This window comes from Gavia stellata, chromosome 1 (genome assembly GCF_030936135.1).
Source record: "Gavia stellata isolate bGavSte3 chromosome 1, bGavSte3.hap2, whole genome shotgun sequence".
Classification (NCBI taxonomy): domain Eukaryota; kingdom Metazoa; phylum Chordata; class Aves; order Gaviiformes; family Gaviidae; genus Gavia; species Gavia stellata.
The window spans coordinates 14,940,433-14,961,488 of NC_082594.1; the positions used below are offsets into that span (position 1 = coordinate 14,940,433).

At 36.4% G+C, this 21,056-nt stretch overlaps 1 protein-coding gene across 1 annotated transcript in view; it reads left to right on the top strand.

Moving 5' to 3' along the window:
* Positions 1-21,056, top strand: part of ARHGAP42 (Rho GTPase activating protein 42) — a 166,374-nt gene that overhangs the window by 93,980 nt on the left and 51,338 nt on the right. The window contains exons 5-6 of the mRNA XM_059816233.1: positions 16,265-16,366; positions 20,854-20,964. Of these exons, the coding sequence (XP_059672216.1) occupies positions 16,265-16,366; positions 20,854-20,964 (213 nt within the window). The remainder of the gene's footprint in view (positions 1-16,264; positions 16,367-20,853; positions 20,965-21,056) is intronic.

A 21,056-nucleotide genomic window follows, 5' to 3' on the forward strand; every position in this document is an offset into this window, starting at 1 on the left:
TCTCCCAGCTCATTGTTTGATAAAATGTCAAATAAACTCATCTTTTCTTGCGCTGCTCATGGAGTTCAACTGTCAAGCTCAAAAATGGGAGAGTCCGACTGCCTGTATAACCCAGATTGCGAAACAGTTTCAAATGTTTGCCTCTGAATTGATTTTTATCAGCAGAAGCAATTACAGTTGGCCTTTAACTAAATGGGATCAACACAAAGAAGTGAGTGATTAATTACATTTAATACTGTTTTTCTAGTAATTACAAACTAGCAACGTGTGATTTAGGAATAATGAGACCAGTATGAAATAGAGTAGAAATTTGGGCTTTCTGAAACTCATTGTTAGTAGAGAATGTGGTCAAATGGCTTACCTCCACTTCTGTTCACTGGGCTCAACCCTTGAGCATTTATGAACTCTTATAAATATAGGATGAGTTGAGCTTGCTAGTTAGTTATCTGCAGTTAATGAAAGCTTGCACAGAGATTTGGCTCTTTGAACTCGTCTGGGGTGATCTGAACTGATAACAAAACAAGAAACGTAGATGCTTTATTATTTCTTGGATTTCAGCATCAAGTTTCACAGGACACTGAGAATGTCACTTTTTATTTGAGGTCTTCTCTAAACACGTCAGCTGTATGGACCATGTATCAGCTGTTACTTTTGCTCTGAAATACCAGGTTTGAGCTGTTTTTTCCCTTAGTATTAACTTACAGCAGTGTGTAGAATTGTATTCATATCAAACCCAAACTCGCTCCTCTTTCTCTGTCATCCTTCTCTCCCCAAAAAGCCCAAAACATTTCCGTGTATTTGTTCCTCTCCGAAGAGAGGCTGAGATGGTGCAGACTCCACAGGATAGCTGGTAGTTATGTCATATATATTTCTAGAGCTGTGAATTTACAATTAATTTGCATCATAACTTATGGGCTGACATTTTAAGTGAGTAAGTGTAGAAGCATGAGGTTAATTGTATATGCCTTTTGCATTGACAATTTCAGCAGTAGCTAGAGATGCAAGCAGCTGGCGTTTGTGAACAGCCTTACATTGTGAGAGCACATTTTATAAGCAGTGGTGAGTGTTGTATTCTCTCTTTTCTAATTGGACTTTGAAATTACTAATTTTAGTACCCTGTTAAGATGTGTTTCCATATTTTCTGGAGGAAAAAAAAAATAGATCGTTGTGTTACCGATATAAATAATAGGAAATGATATTAGGTTCTACTGTCAGATTTTTACTGAGGGGAAGATTATGAGAGACAGTGCTTAAAAGTGCTTACTGGGCTTTTTTCTTTCTTTTCTAAAACACCAGATAAAACTCAGCTGGAGATAAAAACAAGCAATCCCCACCATCACCCCACCACACACACAGAGGAAAAAAAAAGAGAAAATGTTATAAATTAATGACATTTTTCACTATGGCAATCAAATAATAAGTAACTTTGCAAGATTCTTACTATCATGAGGAACTCTGTAGGACTATACTATTGTTGTGTTTTAATACAGAGAATGAGAATACTTTATTCTTTCTTCAAAACTATGTCAAGTTCAGGCAAAAATATGATCACAGAAATCAAAGAAAATATGGAGGATAAAACATACCCTGTTGATGTTACAAAGCTATATTTCAAATACAAGAACAGCATAAACCCGGAGTGCAAAGTTCAAGTGTCTTCAGAACGTCGCAAGAATAACATTAAAGACCAATTCTTCACATGCACTTCAAAAACCTGAAGGTACCCATCAAATATGAGAACCATTCCCCATAAAACATTAGTGTTTGTAATCAAACCAGCAATACACAAATCTACATCACTTGCTCTTCTCGATTTATACTACTTGCTCGTCTGTTTTTATTGCACATATTTCAGTTCTTCCTTTTCTGTACACACTCAGTTTAAATAAAGCTGAGTTCTCTCCAGAGACTACACAAACCCAGCTTTGCATTGGATAGCCTGTTGATTTACTCCATCTGAGTTTAAAAAAGTGACCTCTGCAATTATTGTAGAAACGCGAGCAAAAGCCGGGTGAGGTAACTGGGAAAGGATTTCAGGCACGAAGCATTTTCCCTTATTTGGTAAATGTGGTTTGCAAGTCCCCAGCTGGTAACTTTGGTGAGATCATTGTCTGATGTGTTATGTACAATAAGGCCAAACTTTCATGTTTCTTTTTATCCATTGAGTACAGTATTTAGCAATATTTGTTCCAGTGTTCGTTGACCTTTAGTACAACTTATATCAAATCAAAGACAACAGAAGCAATTTTGGTTTTAAGACTTAAAAGGAGAGTTTTGTTTCCTCCTTACAATTCCATCTGTTTGTTTAATAAAATTATTTATTTTGGCCAGGAGGTTTATTTTTTATAATTATTTACTTTCATTCATTCATTCATTCATTCGAAGCTGTGAATTCCTTTCTACTTGGGAAACAAATCCATGTTCACTGCTGGGATTAATTTTCCTGCATCTATGTTCACATCTATACTCACATGATGTAGGCATGCAGGAGCTGGCACACTCGCTCTGTGTTTTATTTGGATTGTCCGGAAGTTGAGGAGCATAAAACAAACAAAAAAAACCCCAATTTTTTAGAGTCTGTCAGAAAGCTGTCAAAGCAGAGTTTTAGATAGGTATCTAAGATCATTTAGAAATGCCAGAATGCCCATTTTGTGAACTCGTTTCCTTCGTATCTAATGAAATTATAGCACTTGTAAGTCCAAATATTCCCTTAATTGAGAAAAAAGACTGACCTTGCTCTAATAGGTGTTCCTCTAGTATTCCTCTAGTGGAAGGTATTTCATTACTAGCAGCATCTCTTACTCAAGGTTTGGTACTTATGTCCACTGGTTTTGGGATATTTTACCATCGAGGGGAGGAGGCCGGGGGAAGGAAGCAGAAATAGAGGCCAGGCCAGGATAATTGATGACCAAATGTTTTGAGTTAAAATGCAACACAGTATCCCAAAAACGGTTACTACCAGAGTTACCTGATATCTTTTTTGATAAGATAACTTATCCTATAGGCAAGGAAATGCAGCAGATGAAACCTATTTCTATTTCAGCAAGGCTTTTAAAGCACTTTACATGAGCCAATATATTTTAGTTTAGCTGGGGGTTAGTGTAAGAAACCTGAACTGTCTAAGGAACTGGCTAATGAGGAAAGGGCAATGAGTTTTGTTTATGGGAGGGATTGTCTCATTAGAGAGAAGTTACTAATTAGAAGATCCCAAAGGGCAATTTGAGATCGGTCTGTTGTTTTACTTTCGGTAATGACCAGGTAAAAAAAATCTGGTGGTGCTGACACAGCTTGGGGTTGCCATAGGTTGGGGGTATTGCTGGAGATTGTTGGGGATATTGTTGGAGGATTGGGAAGAAAGTATAAGATGAAATGACTGAGCATGAGGAACTGAGGCTACTCAATGGTCGTGACACAGCTGCAAACCAGAAAATCTGCTGTACCGATAAAAAGCTCAAGTGGCAATCTTGTTAGATATTATAGGCCTTAGGGATCTATTTCTGGTAGATAGAGAAGTACGAATTTTCTCTAGGTTTGCTTTTACTTATACAAATCCTCGAGTTTTGCATTAAGTTTGTGAACTGTGAAAGAGCTGTAAATTGCATTTATAAATACATTTAATTCCAAGGTGTTGGTCCTAGATAATTTTTATCTGAGAAATAATTCAGAATATGTTGTCTAATCTGATATCTAGTTAAACTAGTATTGACAGGTGCAAGAACTGAGAAATTAGGAGGCTAAGCTTAAAAAAACCATTGGTTTTATAATAGTAAATTTTGTGACAGATGTAAGAAAAGTTGAAAATTTGAAAACTTCTTCAGATTAAATATTGTTAAAAATGTTTGTTATTTCATTTTTATTTTTGTTGTTTCCCCCTGAATTTCAGTGTCTGTGTATAGAGTCTTCTGTGAATCGACCCAGATCCTAAAATTTGGAGTAGCTGGATTGTTGCTTTATCAGCTGCAGCTGCCTACTTTTCCATTTGTAATACACATTTAATGAACATTTATAGTATAAAAATTATTTTAAAAATAGATCAAATGTATTTACACTTTAAAATGTAGCTATTCAAATAAATTTATGGAAATAGGAAGCTGTGAAAGACCTGCATCAATTTGGTAATCTCTATTAAAATTATTTTTTAAAAAGTATTATTTTTTAAAAAGAGAATCGTTGTACTGCTACAGTATGAATAGACACTGCTTCATTTATACTTCTGTATGTGACATATTTGGGAAGTTTGAAAAATAGTGGTGAAGAGCCCAATGTGCACACACTTCATCTTTTCAGGCAGTCTTATTTTCTTCTGCAGAATGCCGAACCATTAAGCTGGGAGATGTTTCTGGCTGAGCACCTGAACCCAGAGGTTTTTTGAAGTGACTAATCTACTTGGGACAGCTCTTGTCATTCTGCAAATGCAGCAAAATTATTTTCTCATTTCAGTTTACTTGAGTTCAGTAACTGTTTCATTCAAAGTTGAGAAACTTTTAGGAAGAGAACAATCCTAAAAGCTTGTTTCACTTCTAGTGTATTCCTTTAAAAAACAAGAGGAAAAACTCAAACCTCAAAACTAAAAGATCATGGACACAGTGATTAAAAACTGTCAGTTCAATCCATTAACTGCAGGTGTTTGTTAGTAAACCAGTTAATATTATGTGCAAAGTCTGTTTTAATAAATAGTGTTAAATGCATTCTTTCTGTGAAAAGTTAGTATGTTTAACTGGCTGACTGACTAATACCAGTTTCTGAAGCTGTGTTTTTTCTGCACTTTAATAAAATTCTAATTTACATCCAAAAGAAAGCAGATATAAATTAAGGGTAAATAAATTAGTCCTCTTTAGTAAGTAGGAAATGTAAATTACTGTGTTCTGCCATAACATTGAAGAATTAAGGCTTAGAATAAATGTGTTAATCAGTGGAATTGCTTAAGTGAATATGCAGTGTATTTTTGTCGACAAAAAGAACCATTTATTTTTTAAAAATCTATGGTTAGTGAAAGAAAAAAATAAAAACTTAGGTAGCAAGTATCAGCCCTTCTACTGGAAAACAACAGAATAACATAAAAATAAAAGAAAACATGCACATTTTCTAATTAAATTAAGGCTTTTTTCTTGCTAATTTAAATGAGCCCACTCTAATCTGTGTCACAGGAAGGATTCAGGAAGGTTGCATCCTGACCCCGCACAGCTGCTAGGATCCTGCTGGACTCCTGAGCCGTGATTAAAAGTATGAGCAAGGACATTCACTTCCAAACTTAGCTTCTAGTTCACAGGGGCACTGAACTTCTTATTGAGTGCTTCAGGGTGCCGAGGATTTGGCAAATATTTTCAATCTGGGAAAAAGAAAAAAAAGCTTGTCTCAGTAGGATACAGTAGCTCTACTCATCTACTGTGTCCTTTCTAGCCTTGCTCTCCGCCGCAGCGTGGAGAGGATTACATTTCACACCTGAAAAACAGGTCTCAAGGTTGTTGATGAGACTCTTCAAGAATCTCAAGGAGGATTTAAGAGAAATATCAGAAGTGGCCAATTGCCCGTGGCACTGAACAGGACAGGACTTGGAGGAAGCAGAGAGTTTAGTATTCTGCTCCCTGCACAAGGTCTCAGTCTTCATTCAGCTAGTTAAAGGCACCACTCCCCTGCCCACCCCTGCTCAAAAGAAGACTCCACCCTGAATTTTGGCATCCTTTATCTAACTAAATTCATTAAGACTTCAGAAAGGCAGCTGCATTCTCTTACCCTACAGGGATTACTTCAGAATTGTCCTTATGGATGTTGTGTAGTGCCACAGCTGTACCAAACACTTAACACTTAAATCATGAGGCTTTTTACATGGGTATAAATTAATCTGTTAATCTTATTCTGTTACCTGTTGGGGTTTTCTTCAGCAGTCTTGGGAAAAATGAAGATCTCTTTCTCCATTGCTTCCCTTTCTTCTGTGGTGTATTTAAGATAACAGCATAAAAATAGATCTATTAAGTTTGGGCATTACTCAGATGATGTTGAGTCTATGGGTCTTTATTCCACACCCATGGCAGAGTTGCATTTTCCATTCTAAATAGAAAATCATCTGAGTGGGACACTTGGCTGTATCGCCATAGGTTTCCCTTCATCCAGTATCTTGTTCTATGTAGCAGGTTCTGCAGGGGCCTGGGAATATACAAACTAGCACTCTTACCATTGTAGCAGTTTTGCTTTTGGCAAAGCAAGCATAAAATAGCTTTATTCCAAAGTGTAGTGGGTGATAGTAGCTGGAAAGTATCACTTCTGTACTGTAACAAAAGGTGGGCAACATTACTTGAAACTTTAATATGTCTTGGTGTAGATACTGGAGCAGCAAGAACTCCATCTTTCTGCCAAATGAACCAGCTTTATTATTTCAGGATCTTCCAGGTTACAGTAGCCACCACAGAACCATTTATTCCTGTGGAGCTTGCCAAGAAGGGGTGGTCTCAGATGGTTGTTTTGATGAGAAGATCATCCCTCCCTAAGAAGTAAACTGAGGGCACTGGCTGAGCTTAACAATGCCACTGGGGAGGCATGACTCTTCACCCCAAAGTGATAGTTTGTGTTCCTTTATCAGTGTTGTAAGAGGGATTCTGAAAATAGATGCTTTCAAAACAAAAACACTTCTGACATAAACCCCAGACTGTTTCCTTTTTTTTCTATCTGTAAACAGCACAGCTTCCAGTTCTGTGTATTAATCTAAAAACTTTCTCATAACACGCCTCGAGTTCTTCCTCAGGTCAGCGTTGCGATCCTGTTGCGATGACATGGAAGGTGGCGTGGGACCATGAGCTGTGCTGAACGTTCTGCTGGTGCGCAGAAATCAGGGATGTCGGCTCATTGGTTGGCGTAGATGGGAGAGAGATTCCCAAAGAGTGTTTTTTAAAAAGAAATTACTACTTACGAACGACATATTTTTATCTTCTGCTTTTAAAATAGTGACTATGAGCTAGTCTGTTGGAATTGCTTTTTTTGAATGACATTATATTCTTTGCAGGTTTTTTGCATTTTCTTTGCTTTAAGTGCACGAAGGAAAGAAGATAGTTGCTAACTGTGTGCAGATGAAATGTCCTTTTCATACACATTTTAGTTTATTGGCATACCAGGACGTTACTGAAATACACTTCATGTGTGAGGGAATCTAGCATAGGAAAGGAGGCATGGAGAACCTGAAACAGCAGTGTGCCTCCATGGGGAGGGAAAAAAGGCAGCGCTGATGGGACGAATGGGGGCAAGGAGAGCAGCAACATCAGGTGTGGGATGCCAACAAGGCAGCTGCTTGGGGAACGGGGTGATGGCCACTTACGGAGACAGAGGAACGGACAAAGAGAAGCAGCAATGGCAGGAAAGGGGCAGTGGTGGAGACTAGGGGAAGTTGTTGACTGGTGTAATACAGTTTTAAAAATTGGATGTTCTTTTTGTAGTTGGGAAGTTCACCGCTGATTGTTACGATGAAAGTGAGTCAAGGGCAAAGATCATGCTGCAAAAGCTGTCATGCCTGTAGTAGCCCTGCGCTGTGCTTATAGTCTGCATAGCTGGATACTCTATCTTTAGCATTTCTGTGCAGTTATGTTAGTAACTATAGAACCCAGTCTATCATCTCTGTCCTTAATATGAGAACTAAAGAATCAAGAAAAACAAACCTTTCTTCATTGTTGGTGCAGCACTGGATAACAGGTTGGTATGTCTGCTGAGCTTGGAAGACCAACTTCTAGCTGTCTAAACATGGGTGAAGCTGAGAGATTTGCCCCTTCTTAGTCCAGGTGCTGATGCGGAAGATGAGGCAAAAATTGGAGCTGCCTGTTCCCTATTATTAAGACCAGTTAACTTCAGTATTACCCACTGTAAATGTTGCTTTTCTTCTGTCCGTGCAGTCCACGTGTGGCACTGTTTGCATCAAAGAGTCAGCTACAACCCACCAGACCTATGCAATGGTGGTGTTATGTTTGTCTTTTCCTGTAAACCTTCTTTTCTGTCTGTTTGCCCTACTTTATCGTCTGAACTGAACTGAATCTGCATTTTGAAGCAGAAACAAAAAAAGGCATTGTATTTATATATATATTTTTAATGAACTTTAGGAAGCTCTGTAAGCTCATACTGGAACGAGATAATGAGAAAAAAAATACTACTACTTTCTACTCATGTGGAGAAGGTCTCCTCTTTGGTCTGATTTTGTAAGCATTAATGTCAACAGGTTTCCATGGATAGTGCTGGCAGCTCAGTGACTTCAGCATTGTGAATATTCTGAATCACAACATATGTTATTGCTGATTGCCTGTTATTTTTGAAGAGTAGCACACTCCAAATCTGAGTTGGCTTCTTTCGTAAGTGATGGCTTAGGATTGGGTTGAATCTTTTGTTGTCATTTACTTTCTACTCAGCATATATAGCTATATTGATTTCTAACAAATATCTGCATTGCTTATGACATGAGAAGTTTATTCCGTATGACCTTTGATGAAGTATACAGAGTTAATTTAAGCTTCTTTCCGAATTCCTGAAGAGCATGGGTAACTTTCTTTTTTAAATCGTTTAAGGTCACAGGCTTTTGTACAGGAACAGGAGACAATAAAACATTTTCAACTTCAGAAAACTATCCTAAACCTGCTTGAGAGAAGAGTTTTAAAAGTCAGTTTCTGCTGTTCTAGGGAGCTTCTTCATATTATTAAAGCAGTAACATGCTAATATCCTAAGTAAGATATTCCAGAAAAAATTCTTCATATTTAGTAGACAGTAAAACCAATAAAACTAGATTACGTGTGTAGACTCACCAGTCCTGCTGTTTGGGCAGGGATTTAACAGATTCCCAGACATCTAGCAGCTACTCCTGGAATCGACAGATGCCAAATAAACTTGAGACAGCTCTGCAGCTGAAAAACAGGGAGTCTAATGTGTCCTGCTTTGCGACCTGCCAGTATTGGCAGGTTTGCCTGTCTTTTCACAGCAGTGCTGGGAACTTTTAATATTTTTTTTCCATTTCAAGAGAGAATTTTTTTGAGAGAAACAAATGACATCCTACAAACACATTTGTTCATTTAATAATAACTGCTTCTTAATTTGAATAGAATTTTAGTTCTCATAGAAATATTGAAACATTTCTGCTTTTTTTTTTGTCTTCACTGGTAAGTACCTTCTGGCTGCACACATCTGATAGAATTATAGGGAAGTATGAGGAAATGGCTGTAGGATTCTCCTCTTCCAGGAAATGCTTTTGAAAGTACCTGATATTTGGATCTGTCAAGGCATTACAGAGGGAAAAGAAAATTCTCTTCAGAAGTTTACAAACCTGAAAGTAAATTATCTCTTGCAGGTTTATTCAGTATTTTACACAGATGTGAACTCCATCCTAAACTTAAATTAGTTTTGGGTTGTTTAATGTATGTTTTTAGTTTTATGCATAACTTACCTGATTTTAATGGAGGTTATTTTTAAACTGCCAGTTTTTAATATCTGTCTTCATGGCTTTAATGCTGCTAAACACTCTTGTATTCTGGGTTTATTGCCTTGTTATACTTCATAGTTACAATATGTTCTTTTTATTATAATTATTTGTGTCTTCCACCATATTCTTTTCTGGATATTCATGGTTTGCATATGTTTGAGTTTTTTTAGTAAAGAATTCATTTAAAGATTTATAGTCGTTAGGACATTTAATTTTCTACATGGTGCATTCAGCTTCAATTTGGAAGTGTTTTCACTAGCAGTTATGAGTAACATAAGTCATAATTTATGACTATATTAACCCTATTTTATACTGAGCAGCAATAATTTCTTTATAAACTATGATATAACTTAGTTCTGCTTCATAGTATTTGCTAACAATACATAAATGATGCCCTTTAGCCTCCTAGCTTTCTCACAGATTTGGAGAAACCCTATAGCCTCACGATACATTAAATTCTGATTAGGAGGAGGAGGAGGGAAGGAGTTTTATATCCCCTTTTCACTTTTCCTTTTGGAAAATCTCTTTTGGCCTTATCTTGAACTGTGAGCATTCACATAACACATCAAAATGTCTACCAAAAAGAAATCCCCCCCAACCAGACATCTATCAAAATGCAGTCTATGGTCTCAGATGTCTGTGACAATTTCAATTTTATTAAAACCAAACAAAAACCACCAGCCCCCCAAACCACCTCTATGAGAATGCTAAGCAAAACATCAGGCAAAATAAAATGGAAGGTGAATTTATTTCTTTTCTCCTCAGAAGAGAAGCTGTGAGACTCTGAGATCTCACATTTTCCAGGAAATCCATAGGATCTGAGCTCCACTCAGTCTTTCCAAGACTAAGTTTAGTTTATTTTCTAGTCTACAGTTCTACTTGTGTTTGTCCTACTACCTAGAAAGAGATGATCCCCCAAATATACAACTCCAAACAAAATTCCAATAACTTCGTAGAAATAAATTTTGAATTTTTGTTTGGAAGGTAATGAAAAAGGTGGCTCTGAAAAATACATTTGAAGTCTCAAATTCCAGCAATGAACCATCGCCAGTGTGTTATTGTATCGACATTTTTGTAGTTTTTGTCAGAGAGAAAGAAAGGGGACGTGGCTTTATTGAACTTAGTGGAGTTCACCATTGCCTTCAGTTTCTTCCACTGGCAAACATGTCTGACTTGATCTATATTTGAGTCTTACTATTTCATTTCTGTGCCAGTTTCTACAGTTTCTGCATCTCAGCTTGAGTTGGTGAGAAAAATATGTCCTAATTTTGAGTGGGGGAGAAAAAGAAATCATCACAGCCATGTTTCACAATGTTCACTTATTTCCTAATTAAGTGAGGGATTCTCATTGAAATTTTTTCTCCAAATAGATTCTTCGCAATGGTTTCTATTTTCATTTCCTTTCTTGATCCTTTTAAAATCACCTCTTACAAAACATGTTTATTTTATGGCTGCACAAGGATATTGTTATTGAAAATGAATGTGAACTAAATGCACAGGGGTCTTTTTGTTGTAAAGATTAGCATGTTAAAGTTTAAATATGAATTCTGGGACAAACAAGGAGTTAAAATATTTTCTTAAGGGGCAGATGTAAGATTTAGCTAAGTTATGCTAATAGACAAGTATAGCACCAAAAGTCATTGCAACTAGAAAAAATGGAAAGAAATGGGAAGGATGCCAAAGGCTCTGTATGAAAAATAAAGAGGAGTAATTTATATAATAATTCTGAAGATACATATAACAATTTTGACATAAAATAGTGGACACAAAGTAGTGGAAAACTTAGACCATTAAAAAAAATCTGATTTCTTGATGTTCCCACTAGAAAAGAGAAGTCAGCTTCAAGATGTAACAACTCTTTCTGCTTTACATCGAAAAATCCAGATTGTGCTTAAAATTTGTATGAATCATGCCAGTGATTTGTTGCATGCATATGATTAGTTACAGCATGGAATAAAAATCTTTCTGAACTGGAAAAAATTATCTGACTCAATTAAGTCACCTTTTTAATAATTGATGTCTGATCTTTTCACAGCCATAGATTTCTGTGAAACAAGAGGGATAGGAGAACATCTTTTGAGTTAAACTTCTAACTGGCACGTCTGTAATTAGTGGTATCTTGAGCAAAATCTATTTCTGAAAAGATAATTTTCTCTTTTTGGAGATTATCTAATCAGTTTTGAAATAAAACTGTAGAGGAAAACTAAGCAGAGAGAACAAAACCAGGAATTAAACCTGGATCTGGTATTACATGACTTGACTCTGTCAAGGGGGCACTGGAAGTTAGTAAGACTCCATTACATGCTAGAAGCTGAGCGATTGGTTAAGGGCTTTCCTAATGGGGTTGTTAGAAATTTGACCCATTTAAAACTGTAAATATTTTTGAACTGTTTTAAGGCTTAGTGATCTGACGTACCTGAGAATGGTTAAACAACTATGGAGAGACATTTACAGTGCTTAGAGTCTGCAGAACTTGATCTATACGAAAGGTATTGATGACTCATACAGCAGTGTAAAATACGTCGAGGATTAGTATTTTGTAAATTGTTTTTTTCTGTTGCACCTTCTTAATTATCTCACATGGTTTTTTATATGTTCTAGCTGATATTTTGACAGAAATGTTTGATGAGTTTCCAGGGCAAAGAGGAAGGATGAGGATTACTTGCAGGAAGGATGTGCGAGGAAGAAAGGTAGCTGGAGGCTGAAGGGAGTAAAAGACAGTACAGAGGTCAGGAATAGCATCTTTCTAAGGACCTTATGCTTTGTGTCATGGCTGGTGCTGTCTGTTCTGGTAACAGTACAGCATGAGCTTTCTTATCCAGCCGTATCTCTTTTCTCCTTGGGGTTTGATCCAATGTGGAATCTAGATGCAGAAGCAATCCTCTGGCTTCTAAGCTTTGAGGAGATAGTTCTGCATGGAAGTTTTCTTTGTAAACCTCCTGGCTTGTGGAAAAGCAGGATTCTCTGTCTCATGGGCACAGATTGCTGGCACCAGGATTCAGATGATTAATTTGGGCAGCAGCTGTGTATAAGAGTGTTTTCAGGGTTGCAAAAGAAAAGACTAAAGCTGGAATGAGATAAGTCTGTGACTCCACTTAGGACATGCCTGTGTGCTGTGAGTCACCAGCTGAGTGTGCGAGGTGAGAGTTATCTTGGCATAAACTGAAGTGTTTCTCCTCTTCCAGAAAATGAATCACCTACTTCTGAGTGTATTTTTTTTTTTGTTAATTTTTATGAAGTAAACAGTTTTCAGAGGCTTCAGTACATTCAAATATGTGGTTTTTACTGGCATAGCAGAGAACATTTCAAGCAAAGGGAACTCACTCACCTGTTGGGGCCAGTATTTTTCAGACTTTTCCCAGAAACACATCTGAGTGATCAGTACAGTGCCGGAAACACTGTCCTGCTGGTACTGCACCCTTATTCCCAGAAGTATCACCAAATAAAGACACCAATGCAGTCAAAAATGCCCAGCGATCTTTATTCTCAGTCTGCTTCTGTTTATTCTCCTTACTTTGTATGGTTCCAGCTTTGAAGGGAGAAATTTTGTTGTGTCAAAATCTGGAAAGAAAGGAAGAAGTTAATAGGATGTGCTGTCCCTGGAAACACTGTGCTTGGACTAGAACTTGTCCTGGTATCAAGGAAGCCCCAAATTATTAGTTTTCTCTTTAATTTAACTGGTATAAAAACTGAAGGTAGTGGTTGAGCAGATCACTGTTACAGCAGAGAGGTACAGTCTGGGAGGGGGCCAGCAGTGCTAGCATAAGACCAAGAGAACCTTCAAATTCTGCATGTCCTCATGGATGGTGCCTCAGAGATCTTCGTGAAGCTTCATGTGAGATACAAGATGCCTCACAAACACAATTAGTTTATTTGAATTTTTTTTTTGGTCTTGTTCTTGGGATAATTGTATCTGTTCAGATGTGATCATTTACTTTTTGTGTTTTCCTTTTTACATATAGAGAGAATAGATAATGTGATATGTAATTCATGGGTTTTGTTGTAGATGTTAGCGCAAAATATAAGCAGCTGGATTTCGTGCACGGGGAACCGCATTAAATGTGTGAATGGATCCCTCTTGACTTTGACATGCATTTGACATGCTGTACGATAGAACAGGAGCTATTTCAAATGGCCAAGTCCCATTTTCACACCTTTCATTTTGACTCTCACCAAGCAGCTTAGACTTCAGACTCTTTTCCAGCTCTTATTAGTAAAGGTTATGTTAATATGTTAGTGTTATTGTGAACTCAGGTGCCTGACCAAGCTAAGGATCATCCATTACCTGTATATCAGCTTGATTCTGAGTTCATGAGGCAAGAGAAATACCTACTACTCATATCATAAATCTATTAGGGAAGCAACTGGTGCTGACCCAGCTGGGCTGAGTGATTCCCAGTCTGACACAGGTAATCCTGCAGGAGCTTTGCCCATGGCTTCATGTCTCATTCCTTCGGTCTGGCCTCTGAGGCAGCAGAGGCAAGCATGACATCAAGCTCAGGTGTGTGGCAAATGTCATCTGAACCCAGGCCTCATTGTCAAAGGCCATGGCAAGTTACCTTCTGAAGTAGATGGTCCCCTGTACAGGTATCCACCACTGAACTCCAGCAGCTCATGACCAAAGGCTTCAATATTGTGATTAGGCAGACTCCTGTCCCAACTTTCAGTGCTATGGGAAAAAAGAAAAAATAAAGTAATTCTCTTTGCATATTTCATTGCATCAGTTGAGTTTGCCCTTGACTTGGGGATTTCCTCAAGATGGTGACTTTGCCACCTGTGTCACTTGGATTTTAAAATAATCCAGTTCATTTTTCAGTCCAGCACTGTAACATCACAGTCTCAGAAGGTAACACACTATGCATCTAACTGCACCTTTTATTCAAAAGGTACGTATCTGTGGTATATGATCAACTGAACTTGATTTCTGTTTGTGACCAAAGGACATGTTGAGATACTCAGGTTGCTCTTGCTTAATCATAAGGACCTGGCACTTGAGTATTCCCCAGGAAACTGGGCTGTGGAACCAACCTGTGATTTCAGTCCCACAGAAGTTGATTTCTTGGCTAATCAGTCATTTGGCAAGTCCTGCCTTCTGCCTTCTCTCTTTCTTTTAAGAACGTGTTTGGGAAAGATTTGGAAGATAATTTGTATGCCTTTTTTTCCCTTGCTAGGCAAAATGCAAGCTTTTCTTTTTTCCTTTTTTTCCTCATATCTGCATAGCTGCAATTAAATAAAGAATGGCATTGGGAATTTTTCTGTATTGTTAATTAATATTTTGTTGGGTCATGTGCCTTCTTTTCCCTATGATGTCTTTTGAAGATATTTCTATTGTGAGGTAAAGAGAACATTAAATTGTGCATACCCTTCATACTAAATATATTTGAACTGTTTGCAGGAAAGAAAGCACATGATGTGTTTTATAAGCTAGTGTAATTACAATTGTGAACTTTAGTCACTGGAGCTAATCAATAAGTGGTTTGCTGTTACAGCTGGTTGATAAGTTTTCATTCATGGCATTAAATTCTTCCCTCTATTTCTTATTTCTCTGACTGACCTGACTTTCCCATGATTAGGAGAAAGAAAAACAGGGTGGTGCTACAATACAAGCTAGTTATTTGGTTTGTGTATAACAATTTCTGGAGAGAAAGGGGTCAGGAAAAGAATCACTACAGTTCTGAAGATGACCTGATGTTACTGCATTATGTCCATTAAATAGTTTTTCTGCCATTAATAGCTTTTGCACATGTATAAGTAGGACTAGTCATCTTGAGCTTTCTTTGTTTTCTCAAAATATTCAACTTGTTAGTCATTAGAAAGAATCATTAGGACTTACCCAAGATTGTAAAAGTCACTAGCAGAGGGTTGCTCTTAATTAGAGGATATATAATTCTATAATAAAAAAATTATATTTTTATCATTAGTAATACTCTGATGGGCTATTTGCTTTAATTCCTTCTCCTGTTTCCTGAAATTTGGCATTTCTTGAAAGATGGAAAAGCTTTTGAGAAAGCTGTCTTTTTCTTAAATTTCAGATTTAAATTTCAGAATATCTGATTTAAAAAATTTTGAAGTGTAAATTGTAAATTAGATTACAGAAAATAAGATGTTTCTTAATTTATTCGTAACAGTAGCTTTCTTTTGTATTATCATGTATTAAAGTAGTCTTACAGTAGAAATGTGAGGATTGTCTGCACATGATGGGAAAAACTTAAGAGGAGTGGAAAAGAAAAAAGGCAGGATAACTCTTTCAAATGAGACAAGCTTAAATATTCAGACACATCAAAACATTATTGGAAACAGACTTTTGGACCAATTTCCTTTTGCAAGCACGTATGTGCTTTTCCATCATCCTCATATTTTAAGACTGTGGGTGGAAAATAAGCATATATTAGTCTTAAATACAAAGAATAGGCTTATATCATCATCAAATTTGTTATATTCACCTACCTTTTCCACAATGTTTTTATTCGGCAAAGGCAATGTGACAGGTAGGTACATTTATAAAACTTGGGGAAGATTATTTTGCATTAAATGTTTGCTTAGCAAGATACCACCTACATAAAACCTCATGTATATTTATTATGGGAAACTATGTGAGTCTGTTGATTATTTATGGGAAGAATCCTGCTTAATATTGTATTTAATAATTGAATCAGTCTTCTTAGTATCTTCAGGCCCAATTCAGAATTAAACCCTAAAAATGTCGTAACCAACAAAAACAGCTTAATAACTAGGCATATTTTGCCACCTATTCTTTCTTTTAATTTAAGTTAGCTGTGATATTTAGTCAAATACTTTACTAGGCAACGTTTTGTTTTTCAGGATGGGAAGAAGAAGTTTGACAAGGAAAGTGAGAAATACTATTCCATCCTAGAGAAGCACTTAAATTTATCAGCAAAGAAGAAAGAATCTCATTTGCAAGATGTAAGCACTGAACACACCCTTACATAGTTTCACATTTGCATAGAGATCACAATAAGAAACTGGTTCTCTTCAAGACATGCTGTATTTTGTTAATGTGAAATTATGGTGATTTCTTGTAGTCACGCTTGCTGTGAATATAAATTATTGAGTGGGATTAATATGACCCTAATAAGAGTTAAATATTTTAACAAATATTTTAACATGTCCAACTTTGTGTACTTCAAGTACAGCTAATATTTATTGCTTGCAACAACAGAATTATATTACTACAATAAAAATGTGACTTTTATAAGGTATATGTGGAATATTTGAAAGTCAAATAATTAATTGCTTTTTTTGCTACTTAATTTACTGCTCGATGAAATTATGCTTCTGTTTCACATAAATTTTACTCTGGGAGACTGAATTGAAATCACTTTAATGATGCTTCTTTATGCTTCTTTTTTCCTCTTTCTCACCTTACGCTGAGACTGCAGCATCATGCCCTGAAATTGTATCCACAACTTCAGCTTTGAAGAGTCTGTGTGGCTTATTCTTTCCTGTTAAAAAAAACAAACCATGAAGACTTTAACAGGAGGATTCCAGGGCTTTTCAGTATGCTAGTAAAAATAATTATGATTTGTCTTTGAGGCAAATTACAGTAAAACCAGCGATTTGATATCAATGACACTTTGGGATTTGTGCCAAAAGTAGTTAAAAATTATTTTGATGGGATTACTGTTGTCACAGTGACTCTTAAATCATAGAGATAAGTTTGCTGATGGAGTGTTCACAGACCATTGAGTGACCATCACTCAATCATGATTTATAGGATTTTTTTTCATGTTTACCCGTAATACTATAATTTGAATTAAATGAGGCTTAGCAATTCAAAATTCGTAATAATGTTTATACTCCTGAATTGCTATAGCTGTCTTATGTAATAATCAGTCTAGATAACATGTAGGATTGGCTAATTGTTCCACTTGTATGTCAAAGTTTTATATGTACAACTTTCACTTTTCCTAAATACCCTGTGCATTGATGAAGAAGCAGTTCTGTTAGAGGCTAAACACCAGCTGAGAAAAAAACCCAACAATTTCTTACCAAAATGTGGAAAAGTGAACTTAAGCACCAATTTACTTTAGAATATAAATAAAATAAAATATTTTACCCTTGAGACATGAGAATAATTACAGTCTAAAAACAGCAACTGAAGTGAAAAGTAACAACTGTGAATCTAATAAACAGTGGTAGAATAACAATGGGTTTGGCTCAAGTAGATAAACTAATGGAAAACCAGAGCAAATTTTTCCACTGTGTCCTTAAGTGACATCTCTGGATTTAAAATCTTGTAACTGAGGCTGAGTTTTTTGCTTTTCTGGATGCCCCACTTGTAAAGCATATAGGGCATAACTTGTCATTTCTGTCTTCCCCGGTTTTATGCATCTGTAAGTGTGCTGAATCAACAACATAGACCCACCATAAGTAGAAGGTACAATAGCAAATCAGTACCAAAAATACTAACCAGGGAGACTTTTGGCCTGTATCTGTATCATAAATAAAAGGAGGCCAAGCACCAATTCCTGACCTGAAATCCAAGTGATAGCTGTTGACTCACATCTAGAGTGGTTCGGGTGAGCCCTGTTTATAGCCAGTATGTCCCGGGAGAGTTCGCTAGAGTAGCCCACAGCAGACCCAGGGCATGAGCAAAGAATGGAACGGTACTGGCAGCTGGGGCTTTAGTTCTCAATGCAAGTGAAGGGAAGTCCTTGCCTCACGCCGACATCATGCATTTAGTGAGATGGGAATACCATTTTTTGACTGCTACTGTCACACTAAAATATACTACTTCTTTTTTAACCCGCTGTTTCTTTGAATTGTTGAGGTTTCTTGGTACCTCATCACATTATGTGGGTTAAAGAGTACTGGGGTGAACAAGGAGTAGTTCTCGTATTGCATTGGGCTATTTTACATATCTCACTTGAGTGCAATTGAGAGCACCTTAATTAGGCATCTAAAGTTTGATGGTCTGAACATATTCTATAGAGAGTGGTTTGCATATATTCATCTAACTGAAATGTGTTGGATATTTTAAGAGCGTGCAAGACTGCTTATGCAGTTTGCATAGATGATTAGACTTGTTTTCCTTAGCATCAAAAAGAAACATCATAATACTGGCTTTTTACTGCCTACGGGACTCCACAGTGGAGCAGAAAACAGTCAGAATTGAGTGATGTGAAAAAGTTAATAAACTCCTGATTTTATTTCTCTGAAATCTGTTCCAGAATCAGGCATAAATACAGAGCAAAGGCTTCAGTCTCCAAGCTTATGTGAAGTTCTGGTATGCATTTTAGTGATATCCTACATCAATGAAAATATTACTCACTATAACTAGATATCATACAAGTAGAAACTCAAAATCATATTCCCTCAAATCATTTTATTTTTTACATGCAGTTTGAAGTCATAGAAAAATGTGTGAAAATCCATTCAGCTTTGAAACTTTAAAATCACTTTCAAAGTTTTTCTTACATATCTGAATCCTTGGTGTTCACACAAATTCACAAGCTTCTACAGAAGATATATTTTGGAAATTATGATTTAGTCCCTGTACACTAGTGGTGATTATGGCCTTAATTTAGGAACCCATCCATATTTGAGATGGCACTTGGTTGTCGTAACTATCATTACAACTACAATCTGCTTAAATGTTGTTCAGAATAGAGATGGATTTAATGAGGTGTTTAAATACTTTTTCTGAGTGGAAGCCTGAAAGAGCGCATTTCTAAAACTAGATTCTGTTATTTGCTTACAATTAAATGTGAGAGCTGAGGTCTGTCTCAAGTGCTTGTTGACTGCACTTCTGTGAGCGAAGACTTGCTGGATTATGTCCCAAAGTGGTGGTACCTGGTTCTGTTCAGCTATGTAGCATTGCCTTTGTGATACATTTTTTGTGAAATGAAACTATTAACACAGAGTATCAAAGAAAACAGTAGCCGAGCGCACTATATGAGTGGCACATGGCGGAGTTAATTCTGTGGTAAAGTACTAGATTATTGGAATTTTGAGTGCTTGATTTCTGCTTCATAATATTAGTTTTTGTACTTACTTTCCTCATTAGATTTTTATAGGCATGGCAAGGAAATGCTAGTACTGAATCATTTGAAACACATCGTTGAAGCCCATGCTTTGAAGTAGTGCTAGAGCACCGTGCGGGGGAAGTGGATCAATATTGTTAAGAGCTTGCGCGGCCAAATCACGATATTAGCATGTTCTTAACTAAAGAAGTGATGTTAATTATATACGGTGTTATTGATGACCAAGTCCTGCCTGAAGGGAAATACTGGCTTTTTACATTTGTACTGTTAAAAGTACTAAACCTCTTTTATGATGTGTTTGCTGTTTTAATGTTTGCTGTCAAGCGAAGGCCACATCTAGCTTTTCCAGTATTCCCATATTCGTAATTTTTAATGCCAGAATTGAACTAGGGAATATACAGAAGTATACTGCTATATTTTAACTGGCATACATCAAAAATGGCTGAACTGGTTTTACTCATATTGCCGATACTTGATAAAATTTGTTTTTCACCTAAGACAAAAGTCTAACTAATGCAGCCCAAAAGGGATTTGCTTGCGAAAATTGTTACAAAAAAGGATGAATTAAAATGGAATCTGCATCTCTCCTTTAGGCACTGTCCACATACTACACTGCTTGTCTGTTAGGTCCCTCTCCCATGGCTTGTTTAAATTGAGGATAAAAGCCTATTACTCTTTATCAGCTGGTAAGAGTTAATTCTTTAGTTGTTTAGGCAGAAGACTGTTTTGGTACTGGATCTTCATGTCGGGTGGTATTATTCAGGCACTTCTGACAAATACTGCCTTGTAGTTCTTGCATTTGAAAATTAAAACATGAAAAATAATTGATTTATGAGGTTAAGGACTTAAATATGTTTATAATCCAAGAGCATGTGACTCATACTATGAAATAGTAAGTTGCAAGATGTCATTGTTAAAGGCAGTCTATTTAAGAAAGAAAATACATTCACGGGAAGGTATTTGAAGCTGAGAAATAGATATATTTCAGTGCATGTGATATTCAAACATTTCAATAGAAATATTAATCTTTTTGTCTCTCCTTAATTCCTATCCTACTCTCTTCTATTTCTTTTTCTAAACTTTCCGTATACCAGGGACAGAGCTCCTGCTGCGACCTTTCTTTGTTTCCCTCCAGGCTCTCCTAAAAACTAGAAAATTAAAATGCAAAAAGGAAGATAAAATCAAAAAGGTGTGGGGAAAAGGCATGAGTCTAAAACGTGTAATGTTAGCTTCTTAAACTTGCATTTAGCTATTTTAAGTAGGTATTCTAATTTTCAGGAAGAAAACTGAACCCCATGAAGCTTGTAAAGTAATCTTAAGGAAGATCTGTTTGTTAATGACAAAATCTGTTTTTAAAGCAATCATGAGAGTAAATTCATGTTGTCTGTATTTGATTTTGTCTTTTAGGCAGATACACAGATTGACAGAGAACATCAAAACTTCTATGAAGCATCATTAGAATATGTTTTTAAAATTCAAGAAGTACAAGAAAAAAAGAAATTTGAATTTGTTGAACCTGTAAGTTTTATGTTTTATTTTCTTTAGAATGCATGCATTTAAAGCTGAAAATTTAATTTAAAATATCTGGGTTTTGCTCCCTTTTTTAAATT